At 30.5% G+C, this 18,690-nt stretch overlaps 1 protein-coding gene across 1 annotated transcript in view; it reads left to right on the plus strand.

Annotated features, from left to right (window-relative positions):
- Positions 1-12,711, plus strand: part of LOC107447114 (uncharacterized) — a 242,778-nt gene extending 230,067 nt beyond the window's left edge. Inside the window, exons 5-8 of the mRNA XM_087159284.1 lie at positions 1,762-1,873; positions 3,226-3,413; positions 8,013-8,260; positions 12,182-12,711. Coding sequence (XP_087015410.1) covers positions 1,762-1,873; positions 3,226-3,413; positions 8,013-8,260; positions 12,182-12,232 — 599 coding nt within the window. The 3' untranslated portion in view covers positions 12,233-12,711. The remainder of the gene's footprint in view (positions 1-1,761; positions 1,874-3,225; positions 3,414-8,012; positions 8,261-12,181) is intronic.
- The last annotated feature ends 5,979 nt before the right edge of the window (positions 12,712-18,690 follow it).

Consider the following 18,690-nt stretch of genomic DNA (forward strand, 5'->3'; position numbering starts at 1 on the left):
TATATAACTTTTCCATGAAATAACTTTCTTTAAAATTGTTTGTGTAAGTTTTATAAGTAGTTTTCTAAAACAAAATGACGCACGTCCTAATTAGTTTTGAACAAAATTCATATAATCATTTATTGTCTTCTTTTCCATCTCTTTTTACGAATCCTTATTTCTTGTCATATCGCTTAGGGAAGTGGTTCTTAACCTTTTTAAGCCGCGACCCAAATTTGAGAAATATGTTCATGTCGCGACCCAAAAAAAAAAGGTCAAAATTAGGCTGAGTAAGCCACAATGACTTCTTCTAGGAGGTGTTGGTATTACTTATTATTTGGTGTATTACTAGCTTTTCTGGTTCGACTCAGCGTGATCCAAGAAAAATGCTTCGCGACCCAATTTTGGATCGCGACCCATACGTTAAGAACCGCTGGCTTAGGGTATAAGCTCAATTTTTCTGTCCCTTACAAAACTACCTTTTACTTCAAAACATTAAACTCAAAACTTGAAAAGGTATCACCAGTTATGCTTCACCCACAAAAAAAAGAACTTTATATAAAAAAACACACGCACCTATATGGATAAAATGGGCAGTATTCATTAGTTAAACCCAAATAAATATTACCTACCATTTCAGACTTAAAGAAAGCGTTGTTCTTTGAATTATCATAACATAAGTATATTACGTTTATTAATTTATATTATCAACATACAGTGAAACCTGCCAAGTTGACCACTCTTGTAAGTTGGACACCTGCACAAGTTGACCTCAATTATCAAGAACGGAATTTTTCCTATTTAATGTAAAGAAGCAAATCCTTTGTAACTTGACCACCTGTCTATCTTGTATGTTGACCAGTGAAATAAGTCAATTTTGTCTAGGAGTATTATGAAATTCTATTTTAAAACCCCCATAATTTGACCAGAAAAAAAATTCAGAAAATTTTCTGTCATTTTGTAATGTATGTTAACATTTTACTTGTTTGGTGAAATAGTGTAAAAAGCTAATCTAAACCCTTTTGTGAGTTAACCATCTGGAGAAACTGTAGGGGGTCAGCTTTTGACCATTTCTTTCATTCAAAACATTGGACTGATGAAAAGTTTAAACAACAGCGTTAAACAACAATGAGGGAATATTTTTGTAACAAATAGGTTTGTAAGTGTAGTAATAGCAGAATAAATTTTAAAGTGTTCAAGTAATTTTGTTTTGGTAAAGTTTTCAAATTACATGTTTTCGTGTTCTGATATTTTAAGAAATTATTTTTAGTAAACACTTCACTTGCATAACTAACGAAATAATTTTTTTTAAGAAAGTTAGTTAAACATTAGAATTATATGTAACAAATTGAAGTTCATTCAGGTTTAAACACATTTCTTAAGATATTCATTTGGCTATTTGCTAAATAAAATTTTTAAGTCAAGTAAAAAATTTTAAAATATATAGCAACATGATATAGGAAACGAAAAAGGAAACAATGGCCCACCCCCTCTATAAGTTGCCCACCTGTCTAAGTTGACCACTAAAACAATGCATCACAAGTGGTCAACTTACACAAGTTTTACTGTATTGGGGCATATCATTATTATTTATGTTATAAATATATTATCAATATTGAACACTTGAACTAAAATGTTTTTCCTTCTTTCAATGAAGAAACCGTTCTTTTAATAGAAGGCTAGGCATAAATGGGGGAAATTGCAATGACTTTAATTACTTTAAAGCATAAAAAGCTAAGTTTTCGGTATTTTTAATAACTATTTTTTTATTTTTTCCCACAGCCAGTACGGTAACATTTTTGGAAAATAATTACCTTATGACGACAGTAAGTGCCGCCGCTGGTCTCATCTTATTTGCAGCAGTTCTCTGCTTCGTCCTCAGGTTATTCAGCAAGTAAGTTATTCAGCAGTCTTACATATATAGACATTTAAAAAAAAATAACCAGTTCTTCAAAACTAATTTAAATTTCTGGAGTAAAATCATTAAAAGATATTTAAATTTCTCAAATAAATAAGAAACACTTATGTAAGAAATTTTAAAATATTACAAAAATATATTATGTTACGCAATAAGCCATTATTTCTTTTCACTTTGGGCAGCATCGATTGAGTAATATTTTAGTCTACTATGTTCATTTAGCCATAGTTTGTATTGAATTCACGTTTCCGAATAAAAATATTAGCTCTTTTAAATGCTATAAACCACTGGAAAAACTTTTTCAATAGCTATTTTCCAGGTAGACCATTGATTTTTTTAATCAATTAAAAGTTTTTAATGAGAAGTGAGAATAAACAAAACAAAAACTCTTAGTTAAAAGTAAATGTGCTAATATTTTTGTTTTTGGAGCTGTCATCAATTATTGCAATGAAATAAATTCAGTGGATAAAAATTTTGAATCTATGAGTCCATTTTATGAACTAATGTATTATTATTATAATGTATTATGATGTATTATTATTATAATGTATTAAGTATGTATTTTTTTAAAAATCCATTTTTCTCAAAAAGAGTTTAAATCCATTTATCATTAAAGTAGAATCTGGTCAATTAAGTCATTAAAGTTTCATCCCTAACCAAGAATTTTCTTGAACTCTTTTGTCAAGAAAGGTAAAAAGAGAAAGAGAAAACGCAATTTGAATGCCTTAACCACGAAGAAAGGCTAAAATTTAACTTTTTTTTTTTAAGTATACTATCTGCCTGAAAGAATTGTTACTTGTTCGGATAGCCTAAATGTTTAACAAAAATATCCAACTTTTTAAAAAAGTCGCCATTTTGGCAAGATTTTTTCCAATTAAATAAAAATTATAAACTCAATGAATAGTTTGCGATTTGTTTTTCATACTTTTGGGGCTCAAAGTGTGCAAAGTTGGAGTAACTTTTTAAGTAATTAAAAAAAAATGAGATCACAAATGCTTTTTGTTTTCTCGTGGTTTTCTGTGGCTTTTTATCTCTTATAATTTTCATGCATAAAAATTTACATAATTTGTATTGAGGAAGCTGGTAAAAGATGAACAGAGCTTAAGAGTCTTGAATAAACGTTACAAAATCTCAAAAATCTAGAAAGTCTTATATGATAGCACAGCCTTCATAAAGATCCACTGTAAGTAACTAAATGGTAGTTTGACCAGGCTCAGAATGCGGTAATTCTAACTTGGTGACATCTAGTCTACAAATCACTCGATGTAGTGTCGAAAAATGATTAATTCACATTGTATAACTCGATTAATGGTTTGAATCATTTTTAGGGCTCGCTTCAACCGTCCCGCGGACCGCATGGCTAGTGCGGGCTCTCCGCCTACCATGATGTCCGCATTCACGGGCAGCCATGTCCTGGATTCCAGAAGGTGTTCCAGAAGTAGTGCTGGAAGTACAGACTACATGCCTGTATCAAGAAGAGCCAGCTACAGTATGCTTGCTCCTCCCTCTAGCTTAGGTATTCATACTATGATATTCCCATGATTTTGTTTAGCATATTTTTTTAATATTTAATAAATAAATATATTTTTAAATATTTTTGTGTCAATGGTAAGACATGAATTTCGCCTTACTAAACAAAAAAATCTAAAAAACTTATTATATTTCTTGCTTTGATATCAACAATAAAAACGCCCATATTAATAACGCTTAAAAACAGTAAATACAGGGTAACAAAAAAATATAGGGATCATTTTTGAATGTTTATATTTCCAAAATTTATTACATAAATTCAGCGATGCTTCTAAATATGTCAACCTCCGGTATAATAGATTTGTCTACAACGCTTCGGCCAGGATTTTAAATCCCGCAAAATGATTTCCTGGCGGATTTTCTTCACCTCTTCTCTAATAGCTCTTTGAAGGCCTCTCAATGTAGAAATTCTTCGCTTATTCAGTTTGTTTTTCAGAAGTCCCCATAGGAAATAGTCGCATGGTGCAGCATCAGGACTGTTTGGAATCCATTGTTCTGGTCTCAGGAATTGTACTTGCTGATCTGTTAGGAATTTCTGGGTGACCTTAGATGCATGCGATGGGGCAGAGTCCTGATGGAACACAGCATCACTATTAGGGTACAATCTGCAGTAATCATCCTTAAGAAAGGGCTTTAATATCTTCTGTATATAATACTCAGAATTTATTTTGGCCGCAGGTTTCACAAACCGAGGTTTGGTCACACCATGGGCGGATATGCCTATCCAAACCATTACGCCTTTGGGATGAGGCACCGTGGTTGATGGTGTCAAGTCTCGCCTGTCCTGCCCTCGTTTAAGATATTGAACTTTAGATTTAGCATTGGTATCAGATAGATAGATCCAAGCTTCATCAGTTGTAATGAACTTTCGCCATCTGTCCTTACGGAGAAGCTTGTAGAGGGGCCATGAACGTTATCTCCTAATCTGCACCGATCTCTCACTTAAATGATGACATTTAGGTTTTTTATGGCATTTTTTCTTCAACTTTTGTTTTAGTTGATAGCTTACAACTTGCTGACTCACGTTAAGAGCTTTAGCCATGCTTGCCTGTGTTGGTGGATCCGGTTTTGATATCATCTTATCAAGCCTCTGCAAATCTGATTTCTTCAATTTGCTTGGCAGTCCACTTCTTTTTGGTTTTGCATTATTTTGCATCGATCCGAGTTTTGAATTCTTGATGCGACTGATATGGCTGAGTTAAATCGCAATACCTTTCTTTTTAAAATGGGTTTGTATAATCCTGTGTCTCCAGCGAAGTTCTAAAAATGCTTGTACTTGACCAATTAGCTTTTTGTCAAATTTCTTCAAAGGCATTTTTGTGATTTTATGAAATAGTATTGCAATTGAAAGTCTAATAGCAGAGCTTTAGATCAGTAAGCTATATATGTAAAAAGGTTTTAAAACTTTAGTGGCAGATAGCCACACAAGAGATCCCTATACTTTTTCGTTACCCTGTAGTTATCTATTTTTAAAAATAAATCGAAAGCAATTAATTGTATTCGCTTACTCCTGGATATTATCGTTCATGGATAAACTGGAACCAAAGGAAGGAATTGAAAGATTTTGAAGGAGTTGAAGAGATTGAAGAGAAATTTAAAAGACGAAGGAATTGAAGAGATTTTTAAAAGACTTTTCGAAAACAGAATGGAGGATCTGGCCTAAACCGATCCTTCAACAGTATTCCCTGGATGCCCCGAAATGGGGGCGGGACAGAGTAAAGCCGAACTATTATCGTTCGAAGAAGCTAAAAAAATACATAATAGGACCAATGATTATTTTTTTAAAAATTATTACGATTTGTGCATGCTTCAACAAAGAGCATGTTAAAATGTCTTATGTTATAAAAGAATACTAATTTCAGTACTCACGCATTATACCGTCGAACATTTTCTTAAAACTTGAAAATAAATGTGGGAATGGTTCTTAAATATTATTTCCTTGTTGCTTACAATAAGCTATATTTACATTTTGTCAATTTCTTATACTCATTTACAATATTAAAATACATTTGAAAGATACTAAAATGACTTTGGCACGATGTTGGCAAAAATGGTAGACGGTATAATGCGCAAGTACCCCATTTTCTTGTTTTTATATTTTCTGGTAAGCAAAAAATAATTTAATTACTAGAAATTATCATTCATAAGTCAATATCGTTTGAAATATATAACAGAAAAGAATTCATAGATTTTTATATTCAAGCAAAAATCAAAAGGTAAAAGTGTGCGAGAATCAAACTAAATATAAAGTACGTGTTATGGAATAAAATAATAATGAATGTGTTATGATCATCATCGGCATACTAGCACTATCGTTGAAATTTAACAATGGTGCAAGTGACGTAGTATGGGTATCTAGATCCTGATTGGTTATCGAAACGTGACATTTGTTTATTTCAGCAACTGTTCTTTTCATTCTATTTTGAGTAAATCAAGCCCGTTAAGTATCAATTGTCTTAAGTGGCATAATCTATACTCGTTCACAAAGATGTTTTACGAAGATTTCAATTCTTTCACCATATATTTGTATCTAACACAGAATCAGGCCCGAAGCCAAGTAGAACATAAACAAACCTAATTATGCATCGAAGTTGCCAAGTACACAAAAATTTATAACTGAAATAAAATACATAAACAAATAAGGAATCTAAGCTAAGTAAAAGACGTAGACGAGAAGGGATTATATTTCAACAAATTCGAGGTGCAATACGGCACTGTATTTAACTGATTTCAAGTTAAAACGTTCTAACTTATGTAGAGAAATTTAGCTCAACTTTAACACCCCATTTTGCTTATAATCATCAGATGGCGCTGGTGCCACAGGTCACATGTGTGGGTATCCGAGATCTTCTTTTATAGAAGTGCAAGTACACAATTCCGTTAATTTAGTGAATTGTTTCTGGATAAAACGATCACAACAATACTACTTCACGCGTGCGTCATGAAGGAACGATTGTATTATTGTTTGCTTTCTGTGGTGGGAAGAGCCAAAAAAGCCTACATCTTCACAAATCTTTCACTAAACCAATCTGAGTTTACTCCCGCAAATGAGCACCTGCCATTTTAATTTCCTCTGGCCCCAGTTCAGTTCATCAATCGTACATTTACGGAGTGGTGTGGTCAAATCACTAGCCTCTATGGAGGTTACTGAATCTCTAATTAGTAACTACTAGAACGGCCGAAATGAAGTCCAACAAACTCTCATCTTCACTCCACTATTAGGCTTAGCTTTTGTTTTAAGTATGGAGTCTATAGAGTGATTGTATTCCTTAAAACTTACGAATTGCTATAATTATTTTTAGATGATGTTTAGAGCTATTCTACTAAATTTTCTGGGTGCCCTATATTTCTCCTCTTCCAGTTCTCTATGATAATGGGTTTCCAGCTTGATGCAAATAATTATCATTCCAGATGCTTAGCAGAAATCAGTGTTCCCGGTGTTTTTTCTCTGACTTCTTTTTTTTTTATCAAAAAGGGTGTTATGATGACACACTGTGCAAAACGATATGCTCTTTCCTTTTATCTTGAAACAATTTATTAAAGAAATTATACAGTTGACGCACCGAAGTAAACTATTATCTAATATAGAAACCAAATATGGCATAAATGATTGTTAAATCTAGAAACCTGTCTAGGCAAAAGGCCCAGAACAAACAAAAGTGGCTGCTTCCACCTATTCACTACTGGTATAAAGCAAAAAGACCAGGACTCTCTCTATCTCTCCCTGGTGACAGGCAAACCAACACCTGCCTATCCCGACTGGCCAGTGGACACCTGAAAAGTCTCACATTTTCTGCAAATCAAAAGATCTTTCCTCTTTGCCCTAAATGCCAACAAAACCAGGCATCACCTGAGCACATCTTGATCTGTTTAGGGCTGGACTGGAACGATATTCATTCCTCTCCCATTCTGGTTTCGGATTTTCTCAATATCAACGGATTCATTGATCTGGTCTGACCCCGTCAGACCAGATGGGAATTAGCAACAGAAACCTGTCTAGTCAGTAGCCACTTCACGTCTATTTACCGAGCATGATTGCCTTGTTGTCAATTTATATCGCTTTGGAATTCTTATCGAGACGGCCTATCCTTGTTTGGCAAAAGAAACGAGCCTATGGACAAATATCACTTAAGTAACTGTTGAGTTCTTCAAGGAGACACGGAATCATTGGGATATGGAGAAGCAAGAGAACTAATGGAACTATAACCTTAGGTTGTCTCAAGAACTATTTGATGTTATTATTGCTGTTGATTCTTTATTTAATTTTTTCTTAATCCTTTTTTTTTTATTCATGGCCCCAGCCATTGGAAATAAAAACAAATATTTTTAAAATATCTTTTCTACAAGACAACTCTTTTTAATGAAACAGTTGTAGATGTTCCTGTTTATATTAGTATACATATTACTTTAAGTATACATATAATCACAAACCTTAGATGAATCTACTCTTTTGTTTTTTTTCCTTCAGATTTTTGATTTTGATTTCTTTATCACTTTCGTAACACTATATCTCAAGGTCTTTCATAAATATTTTTATCGATATAAAAAAAATCAAACTTTTTAACATTTCAAATTTTCTTTACAGGGTCTCGTCGGCCAAGTTCATCATCCATGAGGTCTGGATTATCATTTCGAACAAACTCTTCGTTTAGAGGATATCGAACATCAAGAGAACCAGTCCGGCGACCTGCCTCTTCACCTGCAGACTCATCAATACAATTCCCACCAAGTCCCTGTAAGGTGCCCAATCATAATCCCCCTCAACATCATCATCATCATAGTCATCATCCCTTACATCACAACAGCCCAGTTGATGAAGATGAATCTATAGACGTAAGTACTACATTATTAATGAAAACCGGGTTTTTTAAATATTATAACCGATAAACTTATTTTATACTATAATTATTTGAAAAGTTAAAAATTGATTACCGTGCCCGGAATCGTTGAACCCATTTGCCAGACAATATGAACGGTGTGAGAGCAACCCCGCAACAGCACAAGAGTACCAAGCGATACGTGGCATAAGACACATGGGCCCGAGTCCCGCACGAGTATGAGCACCACAATCGATTAGATGGACAGAGACCTGCTTGAACAAAAGCTCAGTGCTCAATTCTACAGAGCAGCAGTGCCAAATCTACTGAAGGCATCAGATAATTATTTGTAAACATGAATTCATTCTTTACATGCGAATTTTTTGTACGTTTATGGTAACATTTTAAATAAATATAAATAAAATTTTTCTCTCGTGTCTTTAATATAGGCAAGGTATCCCCTTACTATGTCACATTTTGTCGTGATGCAGCTTTCATCTACGTAAGACAGCTAATCATCTAAGACAGACTAGGATGCCGTCAGTTATCTGTTGCTTTTTGACTGCTTAATCAGTATGTCATTACATTCAAAGGGATGCGTGTTGTAAAATGTTGAGTTTTTGTGAGTTAAATGCTAGGCCACAGAAATTTTGAAGAAGAATTTCCTCGGCAAAGTATAGTTATGGACATGATCAGACAATGCTGATTTTCTACGCATTCCGAATACAATAAAATATTCATTCCAGATTTTTAAAAATCTTAGAATTGCATTTTTAGTGTGCACTGGTCTTTAAGAGATTTATAACATATTTTTAATTTATATTACGTTTTATGTGAAGCACAGTTAGGCAATATGATTGCTTTCACTTGTTTTAATTCATGGGATTGGTTTTGCTTATGAAATTGATTTCGTTTAATTTAATTAATGCTATTGATTTCGATTGCAATGTTTATACCAAGTGTAATTTATTTTGCTAAATTTTATTAATGTTATTGATTTTTTGCTTAAATACAGTGTATTTGATTTTGCTTGTTTTACTTCTATAGATTGATTTTGCTTTTTTCTACTCACTGTAAATAATTTTGTTTAATTTAATTAATGATATTAATTTTGCTTGCTTAAACCTAGTGTAATTGATTTTACTTAACTTAGTTAATGCTATTGATTTTGCTCGTTTATACCCCAGTGTAATTGATTTTATTTAACTTAGTTAATGCTATTGATTTTGCTTGTTTACACCCCAGTGTAATTGATTTTACTTAATTTAGTTAATGCTATTGATTTTGCTCGTTTATACCCCAGTGTAATTGATTTTACTTAACTTAGTTAGTGCTGTTGATTTTGCTTATTTATACCCAATATAATTGATTTTACTTAATTTAGTTAATGCTATTGATTTTGCTTCTTTATACCCAGTGTAATTGATTTTGCTTAATTTAGTTAATGCTATTGATTTTGCTTTTTTATACCCAGTGCAATTGATTTTACTTAATTTAGTTAATGCTGTTGATTTTGCTTCTTTATACCCAGTGTAATTGATTTTGCCTTTTTAGATACAGTGTAATTGGTTTTGCTTAGTTTGGTTAATGCTATTGATTTTACTTGTTTATCTTAGTGCAATTGAATTTACTCAATTTAGTTAAGGTTAATGATTTTGTTTATTCATACTCAGTACATAGCATTAACTGAATTTTGCTTAATTCAGTTAATGCAATTGAGTTTACTTGTTTATTACCAATGTGAGTAATTTTGCTTAATTTAGTTAATGGCTGTTAATGATACTGGTTTTGCTTGTTTAATTCCAGGCGATTGGTTAGTTTGTTTATGATCAATGTAATTGTTTTATTAAATTCAGCCAATGCGAAAGGTTTTTATTGTTGTATTGAATGTCATTGGTATTGTTTGATTTACTGATTGCGAAAAATTTCAAAACGCATGGAATCAAGAAAGTAGTGAAAAAATTTTAGAAGTTACTGCAGAAACTAGGATTTTATCTTTCGTTTTTCTTGGAAAAATATTATAAAAATTCACCAAAAGTTAATTGACCAAATGTTTGCCCATTCCTTTCATGAAAAATTAGTTTCTTTTTTTTTTTTGATAATGCTACTATATTTCTATTTAAAAAAGCAAAAAGATAAATGGAAGGAAATAAATAATAAGCATAGAAACGCAAATAACGAACAAGGAGTGAAGAAAAATATTTCAAATTGAAAAAGTAACAAAATGTAAACATTTTAACTGATAAGATGAAAAGAGTTAGTTCACATTCAGTGAAACAATAAAAAATATCTTACATTTACGCAAGATCATTACATTGGAAGGCAATAAAAGATATGTTGCACGAAGGAAAATAATATCTTCTCCTAATGGTGCATTGAACTATAGAAAACTCGATGGTACTTCCCAAAACATAATTTAGGTAAGTGAAAAAACCCTGTGAATAAAAAATGAGTTATATTTCTCAAACATAAGTATTTTTGTTGCTATGAGATTTTTCAGAGTTTCCCAAAGGGATGCAAGAGTCATGTTTTAGACTACTAACGGGCAAAAATTTTCTATTTCTAAATTTTAAAAAATAGTTAAAGCAAATTGTACATAATAAAATTACAACATAAAGATTTCTAATTACTTAATTTATAAGTAATCTACTAAATAACATTTTCGTGATAAAAAATATTCTTTAAAAATGCTGCAATGATTGTAATTATTTAGGTTCGGGGCTTTCATTTGTATTCAGGTAAATTTAATTCTGGTAAATTAAGTAGAATTTTTCAAAAATTTCTGTAAAAATACAGAGAGAAAAACAAGAATCTCAGTTAAACTCATAAAACCGAGTTTTCTCGTTAATAGAAATGCAAAAAGTAATTATAAAAAGTAAAAAGTAATAGTAACTGTAATTTATTTATTTTGCTACTATTAAATACGCATAGTCTGTCTAGGGAAAGAACTCCCATCGCCTTTTACCTGGAAAATAACAAGGTGGTTTCTATGGTTACAAGGTTTAACTATATAAAGTTTAACTATATAAAGTTTTAGTGAGGTTTTAGTTCTGGCAGGTGCGAGTAGGAGAAGGAATCAAGTTAGAGAGAATCTCCTCTCTTTGAAATGCGCTATCTCTTGTTTCCATAGCAACAGACGGCGTTTTGTGTGGAGAGGAATTTTGGTGGCTTAAGCGATAGAGCATTCGTCTTCTTATGAAGTGAAAGGGGTTCGAATCCCAACGATAGCTATTCGATACGAATTCCGCACCCGGCTAGCACCGACCACAATGCTGACGTAAAATGTCCTCAGTGATAGACGGCTCATCTGTCAAGCTAACCGTGTGAGATTTTCGTGGTTTTCCTCTCCTTGGAACGCAAATGCGGGTTAGTTCTATCATAAAGTCCTCCACGCAGGCAAATTTTGTCCAATACTTGATCCAGGAGTTCCCTTGTCATCTGGATCGGGTTCAAAATAACAAAGCTACGGAGGTGAACATTAGCAGTCGTAAACCCAAAATTGGGTAATGAAATAAAATATAAGTAAAAGTAAAACCTTTTCCAACCACGGCCTCTGCTCAATTTTGATTCCATGTGATAAAAGCAGGAAATTTTTACGCATGCAAAAAGAATCGCAGGTGAATGAAAACCTAATTGGTCAGTTTTTCCTTGAGAAATATATTTTTCCAATCAGGCTCTCATTCGCTTGTTTCTTCTTTCTTGCATGCAAAAAAAAATGCATCCAGTGAGAATGGCTCTTTAATGATTCGGATTCTACCCTGATGTAATAATGTTCTCGGCGTTTTCAGAGCAGAAAAAGCTTTATTGTCTAAGTCTGAAAGCAATCTATAGAATTGTACATACTTTATTCTGTATAAATTATCGAAACTCCTGTAAAAGGTTTGTTACTGATTCTCTTTATCCATGATATTAACATAAACTTTTTTCTCTTTTGTAGGACTCACCAGTACCAACTGTAAACGTAAATCATCTAAGTAATCACATCTAGAAATATCAATTTAAACGTATACGTCAGACAATGCAACATAATTAAGTTTCTGAATGTGCCATATGTAGCACAAGACTGCAAGCAAAGAAGACATTTTGTAAGTTATCAAGTGAGCTGTGATCAAACAGTTATATAACCAGATAGTTTTTTCCTTTTTGGTTTTGAAATATACATAGCGGAAAAATCATACTATTATCTATGCTGCGTCTTCAGCTTATTTGTTATCATGATTTAAATTTTGCTGAGGTGACTTGTCGGCATTGATTGTTCTTTTTGTTTAAATTTTGCTTTATAAGAATTATCAAATTACGCACCGCCACACCCTTTCTATTATTTTATTTCATTTTATTGCAATTAAACACAATACAAACCTTTTTAGCCAAATGGCTTTTTTAATTGAAAAATACGATTTAATTGTATATCTACACCTACCAGATCCAAATATACTTATATTAGTCATACATACTATATTAAAAAAACCATTTATTAAATAATAATACAAAATTACTTTTACTCACTTTGCTTACTTTTTCTATTAATAATAATACAAAATTACTTATATACTGTACTTATATTATATACTATTAATGATATATAATATTACTTTTATCCATGTTTAACGATTGATACTGGTATAAATTTGTGTCTTATGAATAAGTGCACTGGCAGATATATAAAAATAATGTGGTTTACTTCAGAAAATCTATAAAATGATGTTATTTTAGGCTTCATTTCAGTAATATGTTTATTTTTAGATTTACGGTTTTTAATATAAACGCAACTATGCATATTAATGTTTGGCTTATTTTATTTAAATGTGTATAAAATCATGAAGTATTTTTCTATGAAAATCTTTTGTTGTTCCTTAATAACGATATCAGTTGAAGTATGGTTCAATGCTAATAAGTTGTGGGAAGAAATGCATTGTTTACATATGATCATTGACTTTTGCTCTATTTTTTTCATTTCTCACTTACATTTGTTGTATTGAAAAGATTGTACGTAGAATATAAAATCAAGGATATCAAGCTTCCGTAGATTTAATTTAGTGCAGTAAATTTTAAATTAACCCCATGTGCTGTGATTTCAAATATATAAGCTTTGGAGGTATTTTATAAAAAAAAAATCTTAAAAAAAATCATGGCTGAAATTTTTGAACAATTCTTTATTAATTTGAAACAAATAAAATATAACATTTTGCAAAGATTAATTTGCTGTAGCATAAATATCAAAAATTGTTTTTGCAGAATACATATGGGAAAGAATAAAGCAAAAAAAGTTAAAGCCAGATACAAGAAAGCATTGCCTTGATTGAATATAGTATTCATTGTTTCATTTTGTATATATTATTGCGATTTTTATATAGAGTACAAATGATTTATTTCGATTTTATTCGTGTATTCTTTTTAAGTTCTTTGTGATATTCCATAATCAATAGCACTGTTAAAAATTTCGGATCAAATTACGTAAAAAGTACCAGCGCAGGGTACTGGTGCATTTTACAGTAAAATCCATTTTCACCGGAACATAATACGGAACAAAAAATCAGAAATACTGCTGTAAAATTCAGTAATTTCTACATCAATAATTACCGTAAAATCACTACTAAATAAGTATTATCGTAAAAATTATGGTTTAATATTTTACTTCGGTCACCCAAAGTGCTGGTACTTTATACCGTAATGTGATCCAGAATGCTTTGCTCTGTATATAACTTTTTTAAATGTTATGAAAGCTGTGGTGGCAAGCTAGAACATTTACCATGAAAATATTCTGTTGAAATTTGTTGCCAAAGAAATTTTAAGGAAATAATTTTTTAAACTATAAAAAATTAGTCAACAGGCATGTCGAGTATTTTATTGAAACATCATCGCATGTTTGAGCAACCTGAAGCAACATTGAGAGAAATATTACAGACATGTATTCAAGTTGAACTGACATTGTCATAATTTCTCAGTTTCTGATGTAATTTATCTTTGGTCTCAAGGATTTCTCACTATTCGGTCTGTTCGGAGCTACTTCACTATTTCGGACTGTTAAAATTGCAGACATTAAAAGCTTATAAATCAGTTATTATAATTTTAATCAGTTATTACAATCAGTTCTTATAATTTTTTTAATATAAGTCTTGGTGTCCTTTACTATATTCCAATTTTTAGTAACTTACATTAATTTAGTTTTTAAAAAGTTTTCTCAAAGTTTCTTAAAATTAGAAGTGCAAATATCTCCGAGATTTATTTTAATAAAAATTATCAGTAATACTCGAAATTTTTAACTGAGTCATAATCTTTTAAACTCTGGAAGTACGACATTCGGAAATGGCACAATTGCCCAGTTGTTTTTGGTATTTAATGTAACAAGTAAAACTTAAAACATTCTGCATTAACCTTTTCAGTGTAAAATAGATAAAAGGATCTTCCAAAAATTTTCAAAAGCTTACTGAAGTTTTTTGCAAAATTTTATAAGTCAAACTTTATTAAATTCTGTTTTCCTCAAAATCCAAATTTTAGTGTTGGAAACTATTCCAAAATTATAGAATCATATGATCACAAAGATCTTTTACTTTTCTCACTATAAATGAAGTTGCTTCTAAACATTAGTTAATTTGAAAGTTTGAAAATGCAAAAGATTTCATCGGTGACAAATTAAAAATAATTATAATAATGGTCAATTTACAGAACCATTTGTTTAAGAATTTGTATTCCGTGTTTTCATATAAAATGTTATTATTAAAGAAAATAGTACACATTAAAACATATTTGTACATTATGTCATGTTATAATGGATTAAGCGGAGTAACATGTAAATGTTATTTTAAACATATTTTACATGTCAAACTTTGCATGTCATGTTTTTGTTCATTTCATCATTTTATTCTATTCATAGAAGTAAACAATTTTGAACAGTTTCAGTTGAAATCAAAAGCTGAAATATTAGATGAATCTAATGTAAGGACATTAAATTTTATAATAGATAAATAATATAATTTTTATATATTACATTACTAATATTCCCCGCCAATGTAATATGTAATAAATATATACCCCCTAATATAATATATAAATAATACCCGAATAAAAACGTATAAAGTCATATGAGATTACAGCTAAAGCTGTAAATCATTACATAGTTTAAAAGTTTAATGTTCATTTTTTTCAGTAAGTATATTTCTAGTTTCTAATATTTGATTTTATATTAAAAAAGGCCCAGTTTGTAATACTGTTCGGTATTATTTATTTTATTTTATTTCCCTTGCTTTTAGTGGTGTACTATAACAGCTTCAGTCTCTTATGCAGTTAACCGAATGTTAAACTCAATCCAAATTCTATTTTTTTTTAACCGTCGTTGAAAAGCAGACCCAGTTTTGAGTTTACGACTACCAATGTTCAACTCCGTATCCTTCTAACTTTGAACCCAATCTAGAACACAACACTCCTTTAGGATTATATTACAAATATACTTAATCCAGCGATTTTCCCTTTTTGACTCACATATGAAAAGAGAATTTCCATCACTTGCGGCCCAAAATCGCATTGACTTTATTTCAATACGGTACTCTCGTATTTCATCTGGTATTATTGCTTTTTGTATGCATACTGACGGAGTATGCTGGTTTTTCTCATTCTGCCGGTCCTGAAGGGGCTTAACCCGTTATACTTTTATTTTAGAAGAGTTATAGTTGCATTTAAAATGTTATGATTTCAAATTAAATTTTGTAAATAATAAATCATTGAAACCACTAAGTCTTACCTGGTAGTGGAAATTAATAGATTTTTTATTCATAATATATGAAATTTTTGATGGAGACTTAACAAAAAATAAGATAAATTTACCTTAAAAATGTAACATTTATTGCGTAAAAAAATTCCTTTCAAAATTTAGATTTCGTAATAAAATAGCTAAAATTTATTATCTGATTTAGAAATACACTGCTTTGAAAACTGGCAACAAAAATGACATAAGGTGTCTTGCATCTCAGAAACATTTCCTACTAAAGCTAAATTATAATTCAATTTAAATAAACTTTTAGAGATGTTTCTAGATGAATTAAAGATATGTGATACATTTCTAGTACATGAAACGATTTTTAAAAATCCACAATCACACTCACAGCACTTATTTAATTTATGTATCAGAGGCACTTTTTACAACCCGACACTTTTTACATTCTCATGTACAGTACGCAAAAGAGAGCGGCATTGACAGTATGTTCTTGATCTAATAATCTGATTTTTATGTTTTAGGACTCAATCTCAATGCTTTGAGGGGGTGACCTTAAATATTCTAACTAATTAGTGCAGACGATATTATGAAATTAGACGCAAAAACGTACTTTCTTTGAATAAACATACCCTTTTCTCGACGGATTCAGATTTCTGAACCCCAAATTATAGAGGGTAGCTGTGATCTGGAAAATATGGTCCCAATATAGTTTCGTCAGAGAGAGGTCCAAGGTTTGGATCCCTCAATGTTAATTTTATTTTATGCGTATTTCACTACCTCACGAGAACTTTTTAAGCGAATTGATAAATTTTTATTTACAATAATAAAATACAATTTTTGAAAAAAAAATTTCTGTACTTAGTAACTATTCGACCTATTTTGCTCAATTTTGTATTTTACAATGTGAAATTGCAGTCTTTAAAATAATTTGAAAATTAAATACCTGACAATTCAAGCTTTTTTCGACTATTATTAAATAAAATAACAATAAAAGATGATAAATATTTGCCGAAAGTTTTTTTTGTATGAGATTATCTTTGGATAAACAAATTTTATAATTTCGTGCAAAAATTTATCAATCGCTTAAAAAGTTCTCAAGATCTGACGAAATAAGCAAAAAGTAAAATTAATATTAAAAGATCCAAACTTTGAATCGTTCTCCTGATCAAATTGTTGGAACCATATTATTCATTGTGACTACCTCTTATATTTTGGGACCGAAAATACGAATCCGTCCAAAAATAAGTCATGTTTATTCAGCAAAAGTACGTTTTTGTGTCTGATTTCGTAACTTAAAATGTCGCCTACTCTTATTAATTAGCATATTTTTGGTCACCCTTTTGAACCATTAAGATTGAGTCTTAGATTGTGAGGATCCAATCACTAGATCAAAGATTATTCAGGATGATCCATTTCTTACATTTTGCTCTGTTTGAAGCAAAATATGTACTTTTCGAAACACTCGATTTGTACCTTTCGAAACATTTCTACAATAAAATTTAAAAAATGTAACCTAACAGTAATTTATGACATAATTTAGCGATTTTAACTGTGAAAAACTTAGCTTGTAGTTCAAAACTTGTTTTGATTATCAGAGGATGAAATTATAACTCGAAAAATTAAAAAAATTAAAATTCACAATGAATATAAATTTTTTAGTAATTATGTTTTATAGTGTATGCAACTTAGCCAAAATGACAGTGAGAAGCTAAATCCAACGAAGTAAAGTGTCGCAGTTATGAATTGAATGATGTTTATCGCATCATGAATTATAAGTAAAATATAATAAGGAAAGATAGACTACTTAGTATTGTTTTGGGTTTGCTTCTTAATTGGCTTAATCTATATAAAGGAAATGCCACAATAACGTCACATCGTGAGAAACCACTTGCAAAATAAACGAAAAATATTGCGATATTTTGAAAGCATTATTTATGCTTCATAAACGTAAATGAAAAAGTTTTGATAAATGTTGAAAAAATAAGAAATTTTTCGGTTTTTATGGAGTAAATTAAATTATTTCTGAAATTTTTTTAAAACTACTTTTGCTTTGCAAATGATTCATAAGTCATTAGAAAAAGCTCTTCCGAAATTATTTCTACTATGCAAGATTTTAGAAAGACTAAAAATAGTACTTTAACCTATTGCAAATGTTGTGATCAAATTCATTGATACTATAAAAAAAACTTTAAAAAGCTGTTTAAAATTGAAATGATGGTTAAGCTTCATTACCAACAGTTTAATATTTTTTTCTAAATTTTAAGTACATACTAGTTTACAATGTAGTTTAGATTTTGAAGTGTAGGAATAAATATTTAAGCTTAGGGTATTGCAATTTTTTTATATCTAAAGGTTAATTCGAAAATGAAGCTAAATGTGATGGATTCAATGCATCTAAATAATCAATTTTTTTAACTAATTATCCAAAATATGTGATAAAAATGTATTTATTAAATTTTGTCTATTAAATATGAAGAGTTTTTCAATGATATTTAAATGTTACATTGATTTCAAATTTCATATACCTAAACTTAATTTTTCTCATTAAATGTGCATATTATAATAATTTAATTTCGTTATATTTGAACTATAATTACTGTTTTAATAAGATTTAATTTTTTTAGAAATTTAGCAAATATTTTATTGTGTTTGATCTTAGCAATTTTTTTATATATTTTTCTAAAACTTTAATTAATGTGAGCTCTTCATATTGGCGTTAACGAATACTGCTTTGA

Source organism: Parasteatoda tepidariorum, chromosome 3, assembly GCF_982258835.1.
Source record: "Parasteatoda tepidariorum strain Cologne lab strain chromosome 3, Ptep-v5.0, whole genome shotgun sequence".
NCBI classification, from domain to species: domain Eukaryota; kingdom Metazoa; phylum Arthropoda; class Arachnida; order Araneae; family Theridiidae; genus Parasteatoda; species Parasteatoda tepidariorum.